This window comes from Micropterus dolomieu, linkage group LG23, assembly GCF_021292245.1.
Source record: "Micropterus dolomieu isolate WLL.071019.BEF.003 ecotype Adirondacks linkage group LG23, ASM2129224v1, whole genome shotgun sequence".
Classification (NCBI taxonomy): Eukaryota; Metazoa; Chordata; class Actinopteri; order Centrarchiformes; family Centrarchidae; genus Micropterus; species Micropterus dolomieu.
Window position 1 is genome coordinate 5628365 of NC_060172.1, and position 11917 is coordinate 5640281.

At 43.0% G+C, this 11917-nt stretch overlaps 1 protein-coding gene across 1 annotated transcript in view; it reads left to right on the forward strand.

Annotated features, from left to right (window-relative positions):
- Positions 1-11399, forward strand: part of rhogb (ras homolog family member Gb) — a gene marked incomplete at its 5' end in the record, with an annotated part of 20181 nt that extends 8782 nt beyond the window's left edge. Inside the window, 4 exon segments of the mRNA XM_046040211.1 lie at positions 5752-5868; positions 7559-7711; positions 7928-8098; positions 9726-11399. Coding sequence (XP_045896167.1) covers positions 7583-7711; positions 7928-8098; positions 9726-10001 — 576 coding nt within the window. The 3' untranslated portion in view covers positions 10002-11399.
- Positions 11400-11917: the final 518 nt, after the last annotated feature.

Consider the following 11917-nt stretch of genomic DNA (forward strand, 5'->3'; position numbering starts at 1 on the left):
CCAGGTTTGGTTCAGTGTTCTCTGGTGTTTTAGCCCAGGTTTGGTCTAGTATTCTCTGTTGTTTTAGCCCAGGTTTGGGCCAGTATTCTCTGTTGTTTAGCCCAGGTTTGGTCCAATATTCTGTTGTTTAGCCCAGGTTTGGTCCAGTATTCTCTGTTGTTTAGCCCAGGTTTGGACCAGTATTCTCTGGTGTTTTAGCCCAGGTTTGGTCCAGTTTTCTCAGTTGTATTAGATCAGGTTTGGAACAATGTTTTGCGTTTTTTAGCCCAGGTTTGGTTCAGTGTTCTCTGGTGTTTTAGCCCAGGTTTGGTCTAGTATTCTCTGTTGTTTTAGCCCAGGTTTGGGCCAGTATTCTCTGTTGTTTAGCCCAGGTTTGGTCCAATATTCTGTTGTTTAGCCCAGGTTTGGTCCAGTATTCTCTGTTGTTTAGCCCAGGTTTGGACCAGTATTCTCTGGTGTTTTAGCCCAGGTTTGGTCCAGTTTTCTCAGTTGTATTAGATCAGGTTTGGAACAATGTTTTGCGTTTTTTAGCCCAGGTTTGGTTCAGTGTTCTCTGGTGTTTTAGCCCAGGTTTGGTCTAGTATTCTCTGTTGTTTTAGCCCAGGTTTGGGCCAGTATTCTCTGTTGTTTAGCCCAGGTTTGGTCCAATATTCTGTTGTTTAGCCCAGGTTTGGTCCAGTATTCTCTGTTGTTTAGCCCAGGTTTGGACCAGTATTCTCTGGTGTTTTAGCCCAGGTTTGGTCCAGTTTTCTCAGTTGTATTAGATCAGGTTTGGAACAATGTTTTGCGTTTTTTAGCCCAGGTTTGGTTCAGTGTTCTCTGGTGTTTTAGCCCAGGTTTGGTCTAGTATTCTCTGTTGTTTTAGCCCAGGTTTGGGCCAGTATTCTCTGTTGTTTTAGCCCAGGTTTGTTCCAGTATTCTCTGTTGTTTTAGACCAGGTTTGGTCCATTATTCTCTGTTGTTTTAGACCAGGTTTGTTCCAGTATTCTCTGTTGTATTAGCCCAGGTTTGGGCAAATATTCTCAGTTGTTTTAGTCTATGTTTGGAACAATATTCTCTTGTGCTTTAGCCCAGGTTTGTTCCAGTATTCTCTGTTGTTTTAGCCCTGGTTTGGTCTAGTATTCTCTGTTGTTTTAGCCCAGGTTTGTTCCAGTATTCTCTGTTGTATTAGCCCAGGTTTGGTCCATTATTCTCTGTTGTTTTAGCCCAGGTTTGGTCCAGTATTCTCTGTTGTTTTAGCCCAGGTTTGGTCCAGTTTTCTCTGATGTATTAGCCCAGGTTTGGTCCATTATTCTCTGTTGTTTTAGCCCAGGTTTGTTCCAGTATTCTCTGTTGTTTTAGCCCAGGTTTGTTCCAGTATTCTCTGTTGTTTTAGCCCAGGTTTGTTCCAGTATTCTCTGTTGTATTAGCCCAGGTTTGGTCCATTATTCTCTGTTGTTTTAGCCCAGGTTTGTTCCATTATTCTCTGTTGTTTTAGCCCAGGTTTGGTCCATTATTCTCTGTTGTTTTAGCCCACGTTGGACAACTGTAGAGTTGTCTGGTGATTTAGCTTTGTCCCTGGTTTGGCTGGTCACGTGATGAACATCTGTGCTATTTGAAATGTTTCTGTTAACTGTGACTATAAGGAAAATACCAGTATTCACTTAGTATTAGTAGCATTAGCTTAATATTTTTTCTCATTTTTGTCCCCCACCTGGTCGAAGTTGTAAATGTGCAGTACCTCTTTTTGTCTCATAGCTCCAATTTTAGAGATTTTCCCATCAGAGCATCAGCTGCAGGACGGCTCGGTTCCTCTGTGGGTCAGACTCCTCCTAAACCAGCAAAACTAAATAAAAATAGAGAGAAAGACCACAGCTGACAAGACGAAACCAAAGCTTTTAGTTCCTGAAACGCTGACAGTAAAAACCATGAAGGAGACGACAAGCTGCCCATTTCTCTCTGGGGCCAAAGCTTTTATTTCCCTCAACTCCACAGAGAAAAGGCTTCTATTAGAGACGTACTTTATTTCTAATTTCCCTGTTTTCTAAGTGTATTTGATGATATTTAAGGACAAAGCCTCCCTGTTTTCTAATCTGCACCTCTTTGAATTTGCGGTTGATACAAACTCGACCCTTCCTCCGTGTTTACCCAGTGACTTTATAAATTCAGCATGAATGCATGTCCACGTCTTCCTCTGCACTCAGCTCAAAACACTTTCTCAGTTGTTCTCACTGATTCATTCTAGTCGCTTCTACTTTGGCTGAATCTCAACACATCCAACCCGGCTGGCGCTCAAAGGGTTATCCCTCCCTACCAGGAAAGGGAAGGCACAACCCCTTCCTTTCCTGGTAGGCTTTTAATTTGAAACTCCTGGAACTGTTGAGTTTTGAGCAGAGTGTGACATGATCATACTAAATTTACCAGTGGCCTCTTTAATTCCTGCAATTGAAAACAAATTGGGGCAATGGGACTCAGACTTGGTTCACCCATCTATGGATGGCTCCCTCTGGGTTTGGAGTGACTTGCTGCCCCCCAATTGAAGGTGTTCAAGTATCTCAAAGTCTTGCTGACCAGTGAGGGTAAAAGGGGATGAGCGGCAGACGCCTCCGCAGATACAGGACCACAGTGCCAATCAGTCTTGCCCGCTCAGGTGTTGTTGTGTTAAAACTCTTAACAGCGCGTGCCAGTAAAGGTAAGAAGGACCCAGATCAAATCTCTGCCGCTGTGCTCAGGTAAAGCAAACACGGAAGTGAAGTACTTCCTTGTGCATAGAACAGCAGCTAAGTCGGAGAGCAGCTGTCCTGTCGGAGTATGTAAATGAGGAGTTAGAGTTTCATGAGAGGTTGTCTACTAATGTGTGTCTGCAAGTGTGAATGCAGTGTTATGGCCGAAATACATGGTATTTTTACCCTCTACAGACTCCGTCTTTGTAGCGTGTGGTCGCGCGCCAGCTTTACTTTGAGAATATTTCGTTTTTGAGTGATAATGCAGTTGGAGGTGATGGGTCATTGTATGTGACATCGTTAGAGATAGGTTAAAGAGCCCGATCCTTCACGTCAAACTGGTATCCCATCAGGATCATCCTGGACAACTTCCCGACACGTCCAGCTGGTTCAAGAAAAATGGGATGTTTGCTACTTTTTGCTAGCAGATTCATAGGGTTAGGTGTCCAAACTCTTAGTTTACGGCACCTTAGAGCGCATTAATAATTAATGGTGTTTATTTATATAGGAAGTAGTGAATGAGTGAAACAGGGAGTGATTTTGGACCCTTTTGAGGAGATCTTGGGTCACTGAGTCAGAAAGTAGTTTTATGTTATCTTCTTTCTTATAAACCAAGTTTGTTGATATGCTCTAAACACTACAGTTCCCATCAGTCTCAGCAGCCGTTGCTATTGAGCGGACTCCATCTAGAGCTGTAACATCAGAGTTGTACATTGTTCAGCTTGTAGTATCTCGGTGCTGCGTTCCAAATACTTTGTCTTTTTACCTTCAGGACGTACTGCAGCGGCCATCATAAAGCGTGCGCTGCCGTGCAGAGGAAGCATGCAGACTGCAAAATTAGGCCAATGCCTCGTACTTTTGGAATACCAAGCTTGCCTTCCTATGTATTGGGACATACTAAATATTTTTCTGAGTAGTATGGGACTATGGTATAGCATACGCACCCATGCTTTGACAGCCCCGCCCGCCGGCCTGCTGTTATTCCCCCTAATGATGATTCATGTAAATATGTTCATGCCTCCAACTTATTTATAACGTTCCATGCTAATAATTAACTGGCAATAAAATTCAGCAGTGTATGTGTTTGTTTCAGATTCACACTTCGATCACACACACACACACACACTTAGAGGAAGGCTGCTTTTACACAATGAATGTGTCATTTACAGCCTGCTATTACTGATCTCGATTCTTCTTCCTCTTTTTTTCTCAATGTGTTTTCTCTTCTTTCTTTCTCTCACAGTCGTTGGTTTCAATGGACAGCTAGGACGCTGCATCACTTTGGTCTGGTTCGGTCAGATCATGTAGAAAATACTTATTACTTACTTACTTATGTTCAAAAGTAGCTGAATAAAAACTTGACTTTGGCCACCAAGGAGCATGATGTCCTTTATACAGACTGTAGTTTCTTTGTGTTAGTAGAGAGAAGTCGAGGATTTTCCCGTTCACTTCAGTACAGTTTAATCTCAGCATCGTCTAGTGGGCGTTAGAGGAACTGCAGCCGAACGCTTCCGCTCTGACTCAAACAGAAGTGATGTCGGCGTTGGGAAGCCATTTATTAAGTAACATTAAGCTACTTTCAGTGAATATAATTAGACTGCATGTGTTGAAACTGGCTGACGCCCTTCTGAACCGGACAGTCACACATCACACCTCTGAGTTCCGGCAGTTTTCTTCACAGAAGTTGCTGCTTTATTTCAACATGAAACCACAATGACATTTTTCTACTGAAAGCTTCCTTTTTTCCAACTGCATCTGAGTTACAAAAGGACATCGTTACAACACGTTAAACGTCTCTTTCATTCTTCTTCAGTGTCTCTGGGTCTAAATGTGGGATTTTTTAACAATAAGAAAACTAACTTTAAGTTATTGATCTGCAAAGGTCAGAGGCCACATTTCTCCTCCCTGTCCACCCTTTAACAACGAAGGAGAGTCAGCAGGGTAAAATGAAAGACTGTGAGATCAGAGGTTAAAGCTTCCAATAGCAGTGAGATCAGCCGACCTCCGCCCAGAGAGGGGGGGGGGGTCAGCGTCCCCAGGGTCTGGGCTGAGCCACTTTCTCTATCCAGACATCTGGAGAGAGACACTGCAGAGTCACTATTTTGTTGTTGAGCACAGAGTCCACCGTGATCATGTTCACGTTTTATATTTTAATCACCGCTGTTCTCTTTCTTCTTCAAGTCCAAGTTCTGCAGCACATATGTGTCCACTGACTCGAATACTGAAACTCAGACTGAAACACTGAAACGTGAAACAGGCACACAAACTAGCACAGAGGGAGGACGCTCTGTCGCTGGTTTACAGAGGTGCTGCTCAAACTGACTGATCCCCAGCTCTGCTGAGCTGCAGGGTTATGTTTCAGAGAGCGAGGTGGCGACTTCAACATTAACTTATGACTTAGACACGACCTGTACGGCTTGAACCTGACTCGGACACGACCTGGACACTGGCGATTCAGACTTGGCCATGGTGACTTGGACATGACATCAGGGACTCAGGCATGACTTGGACATGACCTGGACAACTTGAACCTGACTTGGACACAATGTGGACCACTTGAACATGACTCTGGTGAATCAGACATGACATCAGGGACTCGGGCATGACTTGGACACAATGTGGATGCACTGGTCCCTGCGGCGGAAACGTAGCGAGTTCCTCTAAAGGTTCCTGGTTCCGGGGTAAAGTTCCTGTCGGGTTAATTCTCGTTGACCAGCTGCTCACATGGCTGCACAGTGGAGCTCCTGATGCTGCGAAGGGTTAAAAACAGAGAACGGATTTCACTGTGTGTTGTACAACTGTCTGACAATAAGACTGGATTTGTTGTTGTTGCTGTTGTGTCTCAGGCTGATGCAGAAGAAGGAAAGGAGACACAAAGAGACGTAGACAATCTGTCTTTCTGTCATGTAAATAAACGTGTGTGTGTGTGTGTGTGTGTGTGAGATAGCATCTCTGCTTTGTTTGGAGACCGTTTCCTTTTGCAGCGATGATTTCCATAAACACAAATACTGATGGCGGATACTCTCTCGCCCACTCTCTCTCCCTGCAGTCAGACGATGGGACGTCACGTGTTTCTGAAAAAACTGTGTTAACTGAAGGAAACTTAAGGGTCTCTGGCAGCTGGACGAGCCAACAAATCAGATTCACTGCAGGTAAACTCAGACAGGTAACTGCACTTTATGTTTCTCACTAAATAGTCTGGAACATTGGGCCTCGTACCCACAGATCCGGGCTTCAGCGCCACATCTTTTCTCTTATTTAGAATTTTCTTTGAGGTACGAACGAAATCCATTTGAGTCGTACGAGTTGACTACAGTCTCACATCGTAACGTGAAATCGATCACATATTTGGCGTTTAAACAACTATATTCCCGCATAAAAAAACTACTATATGTGACATCAGTATCATCAATTACAGTTTTGAGTTTTCTCCTCCAACATTTCCACTTTGTGGCGGCGAAATGCATTCTGGGATACCTGGCTATCCGAAGTCCACACAAGTCACCACCGATGCAGGCTTCATAAAACAGGCGGAGCGAGAACACATCCGGGTATCTGACTGTACTTGGCTAGATGCAGACTTTTGAATTGGAACAGTACTTTGGCTGCGACTGATGACGTTTCACAAGAACAAAAAAGAACGCAGATTGAGAGAAACGGCTGAAGAGTCTCAACAAAGTCGGCAAGTTGCTGCCAATAACAGACAAGCAAGCACACATCCCTGGTAGACGACTCTGTGAGGTGAACGCCATGTTTCTGCTGTGTTCTTCGTGATCGTAGTGACGAAAGGTCAAACGGTTTCCTCCGTGAGCTGTAAACTCCTGTCTGCAAGTGTTAAAAACTCTGCGCACAGTTTCTGCTTCTGATAAACCTTCGAAGACATGAATCTGCTGCTCACGCTGGACTCTCCTGGATCATATTTCAGGTCTCACCTGGACCTGAACACCAACACAGACTCTTTTATCTTCTTACAACTCGCTTGTCTTGATTGCACTGTTTGTTAAAGAGGTGGTATTCTGCTTTTCGGCCTTCTTCCCTCTCCTTTATTGAGTTTATATCTTTTTTGTGCATGTAACAGGTTTGCAAAGTGAAAAAGCCCAAAGGGAGTTCCCTTCTCTCACAGAAAACTCTGCTCTGAACTGAAAACAGCTTGTTTGTAGTCCAGCCGCTTCGTGTCATAACGCTCGCCAAGCCACGCCCTCAGAAACAGCGAGCTGCAGCACACAGCTCTCCTCTCCCTTCCAAACACTAGCTACCCTCCAGGCAGTCAGTGGACATAAAGTTGTTCCTGTGATGTAGAGACAGAGCTCAGTTAAAACTTTATGGATACAGATTAATAACTCACCGCTCTGAAACTCTCGCTCCAGTCCGTGTTGCCGAGCCGGTCGGCAACACGTACGGCTGAACCCGAGCCGTTTACCGGCTTCTCGCTGACCCGCCCTACTCTGCTTCTGATTGGCTAGTAGTCCTTAACTAGGAACTGCGCATGTACAACTCCCAACAAAGATCATTTTGAGACAAGATGTATCACTCCATAGCTAAAACAAAGCCTTCAACACAGGGTGAAAAGAGGAGCTGCAGTAATGTGCAGGATGACAAAAATATGGTATTTTTTGCTGCTCTTTAAAGGTACCTGCTCTGGTACAACCTCTAAATAAGAATGAACCTGAAAATGAGCAGAATACCACCTCTTTAAGGTATTTATCCCGTTGATGCCGTACGTGCTAACAGCTCATACTAGTTTGTATTGTTACTCGCGGACCTCTTACTTTACTTATATTTGCATGTTGTTCCTCAAATGTGCGTGGCTTTGGATAAAAGCGTCTGCCAGATGACTAAATGTGAATGTGTTGCAGGTTGCTGAAGGGTCAGAGGTCATCATGCAGAGTATAAAGTGTGTGGTTGTGGGCGACGGTGCTGTGGGGAAGACCTGCCTCCTCATCTCCTACACCACCGGAGCTTTCCCCAAAGAGTACATCCCCACGGTGTTCGACAACTACAGCAGCCAGGTGTGTGTCCGCTTCAAATGTCTCGTTTTGTTTGATCAAATGGTCAAAAACCCAAAAGTAATTCAGTTTACTGTCATACAAGATGTGGAAAAGCAGCAAATCATCACAATTTAGCAGCTTGAACTAGTGAATGTTAATAAACGAAAACAATATTGATAGATAGATTTCCGAGGTTGCTATGAACCAAACAGTTTTGTAAGTGTGTGGTGCGTTCAGGTGACGGTGGACGGCAGGATCATCAGTCTGAACCTGTGGGACACGGCGGGTCAGGAGGAGTACGACCGGCTGAGGACGCTGTCCTACCCGCAGACCAACGTCTTCATCATCTGCTTCTCCATCTCAAGCCCCGCCTCCTACGAGAACGTCAAACACAAGTGGCATCCAGAGGTCAGAGATCAACATCTAATTAAAGAGGCAGACATTTATTTAAACAACGTTTTAATGGTTAACTGTTGTTCGACCTTGTATCTGTGGTTTTTTGATGTCTTATAAGCGTTGATCGATCAGGATGAGGGCGCTGAAATTTCCACAAATTGATTAATAAATGAAACCTTAAGGACAGCCGCAGCTTTTAAATTATGACACATCAGGGTCTTGATCACCTGAGGCCTTGGACACCTTCAAATAGTTTATTGTGTCAGAAAATTTATTTATTTATTATCTTCTTTTCTTTGGCTTTGTGGTTTATATATATCATGTAAAAAAGAAACATTATTTGCTTGAGCCTTACTGGACGGGATTTAACAGTTTGTATAAAGGTAACAAACATCCACCAGCTGTTTAAAGTCTTTATGCTAAGCTAAGCTAACCAGCTGCTGTCTGTAGCTTCATATAGCATACATCAGAGCATTGAACTCTGTCCGTGTTCAACAACAAACAGGTCAGAGTTATGTTCCTGTTTTCATCTAAAAGTGGGAAAACAAGAACACCCAAAAGTTTTATTTCTGCTTTATGTAGATGACACTCTGCTCACGGTGTAAAACTATCTAAACTAAAGTTACATGTTAAAGATTTCTGAGGAGAATATTGTTCGTGGCCCGTGATGGACAAGTTACTCCCAAAATGTACTACATTATAGATCACTAGTTACTGTCATTTGAGAGTAATTAGTTATATTACAATATTACTGTCTCTGAATTGTAATGGTTTACACTACTTTTGCGTTACTTTTGGGTTCCTTACACTGCTGTTTAATGGGCGCATGATTCTGATAGTAAGCTGTGCTGCATAGGGGGGATCTAGTGATGTGGATTGGCCAGCTAAGAGCCGAGCTCCCCCGTAGTTTGCACCCTGCCTCCAATCTCGACCACCGGATTTCCTCAACAGGAATTAACGACACTCTGTTACTCTTGGATTTGTTTTTCTTCTGCTGAAATGTTTCTTGGTGTTGGTGAATTATTAAAAAAACAAAACACCACTTAATCTCGGGTTAAAATGCATTGTAACGCGCGTTACTGAGATTCTTAATGGGTATAATATTACTGATTTTATTTTAGTAATGTGTTATATTACTGTGTTACAGCAAAAAGCAATACATTACTGTAATTATATTACTTTTGTAACGCATTACTGCCAACACTGTTCGTGGCAGATATTAAACTTTACAATATAACCATAAAGGGATTATTATACCAGAGATACAGAAGGCTGAGCGCTGTAATGATAACGAACAGCAGACTTTATTTACTTTATGTCTCGAATAACGCACTTGATCGCTCCTACGTTAATAACAGTCCACAGTCTGATCAATGATGAACCGGACAGTTTGTTAACGTTCATTGTCCCACATTTCTTCTTGGTGTTGGTGTCCATGCGCACGGCGGACAAAGCAAAATGACAGAACACGAATAAGACTTTAGTGTATTTGATTACCAATTTCAAGATGAAGACAGGAGAACGGTAATAATCTGCTGAACGAACGTCCTGAAATCTCTGCAGGAAAGAAGAGAAACCTAAAGTATATAGTTTGTAGTTGTTCACAGTTTTTTTTCTTGTTTTTCTTGTTCACCCTCAGGTTTCTCACCATTGTCCCGGCGTTCCCATCCTCCTGGTCGGCACAAAGAGCGACCTCCGGAACGACGGCGAGACTCAGAGGAAGCTGAAGGAGCAGAACCAGACGCCCGTCACCCACCAGCAAGGCGCCGCCCTCGCTCGTCAGATCCACGCCGTCCGCTACATGGAGTGTTCGGCCCTCAACCAGGATGGCATAAAGGACGTGTTCGCCGAGGCCGTGAGGTCCTTCCTGAACCCGCAGCCCACTGTCACCAAGAAGCCCTGCGTCCTGCTGTAGGACCGAGCCTCGACCCCCCTCTGGGAACCTCCCCGGGGCCGGTTTGAGTCGGGCTGATTCAGTCGCTGAACTGCCTGAGAGACAGTTTGCAAGATTTATGCTAAAATGTTGTTTTTTTAATGTTTGGTTAGAATTTTATCTTTGAAGAATTAGACAAAGGTAATTTAAATATTTCTGGCAAAAGAAGAGTTTTAATTCAGACCATCTTCACCTTTGATACAAATCCATTTTCAGTTCAAAGTTCAATGTTTTTATTTTGCTTTTTTAAACTTTCCCGTTCTCGATGAAACCACAGCTCACAACTTTTTTCCATCTTTTTCTCCCACTTCACTCTAAAAAACAAGGTTCACTTCATCCAATCACAGCCGCATGCAGGAGATGTAACAACAACAGAAAGTTATTGTAGTAATTGTAGTTTAATTGGTCCGCTCGCCAACACGGTGACCGACTGCTCAGGGAGGAGATTAAGATCATTTAATACTAGGGATGTTAAGAGAACCGATACTTCGGTACCAAGTCGATGCCATATTTCTGAAAACATCATGGTACTAGTTTTTCTACAGTACCGTAGGAAAAGTGCAGCTGCAGCTCCGCCGTCGTGTTGGGAAACCGGGGTGCTTAATATCTAACATTGGTCAGTTTTGGCAGCTGTTACCTTCCATAGCTCCGTGTCAAAGCCTTGATCTCTCCCAATGTTGGAGAACTTTTAATTTAGGCAGACGTTTTACAGTTCTGATCAACTCGAAATCATCAAAGATGTCTGTCCGACATGGACCATCTTCAAAGTGCAATACGATCCATTTCAACTGTCAATAACTGTTTTTGTCTTTCAATATGAATATCTCAAGACATTTCACACCTTAGAGTTTGTAGAAAAAAGTTAAGAATTAATGTATTAAAGGAGACCTATTATGCTTTTCCACATTTTATAACTTATCTACAGTGTTATAATGTTAGATGTTCATGTTAAACACGGCCAAAGCTTCAAATAATGAGGTTAAAGTATTCAAAAGAAATCCCTGTGAGCAAAAACCTCAGATTTCTGTTTTGAACTGCTTTTTCTACCTTATTTTACGACACAAAAAGTAAAGTAAGCGCACCATAAAACGTAGTGTGCGTGTGCAGTGTGTGACAGAACCATCGACTGTATGATTGATAACAGCTGATACGCGCACATTAGTTTCTATCATTGATAAGTAATAGCTACTCCTGCCAGACAGTAAAGTGGACTAAACTTTACAGTGTAGTGATGTTAACAAAGCATGTCGTTAGTGAACACTGCAGCCGGTCAGTTTTTGGTTGTCATGGTAATGTATTACGTCCGACTATTAACCACACCCCCATTCTCTGTTTGAGAAAGAACGGCAGTTTAAACTGGCTGGAGGGGCTTTAAAGAGACAGGAGCATCTACAGCTTGTTTCAGACAGAGGCTAAAATGAAGCCCTACATGAAGAGTCAGTATAAGACAATATTTTTTTTAGAACTTCAATCATGCAAAGCTGCCATAGAGGAGTCACAGAACTACAATATAGGACTGGAAAAGAAGTTTAATAGATCTCCTATTATAAAGTACAGCGTTCTCATTTCCAAATATATTAACATCACACTACTATCTATCCTGGACATCATGTGTGTTGAAAGACATGGGATCTATTGTTTGGTTTTATTTTTTTACTGTGGTATCAAATTAGTGTTGAGAATCGTGGAATTTCACTGATATCGGTATCGACTACTAAATTTCTGGTATCCTGACGTGAAGAGCAATTTCAGTCAAAAATCACATTCCTATCTCAGATGTCCGTCAAACAGTCCAGATGTGAGCTTAGAAACCAGAGAGAGACGCTACAGAACTTCCCTGAGAATGTTTTTAAGTTCTTCAGTCTCACAGTACCCCAGTGATCACTGGCTGTACATCC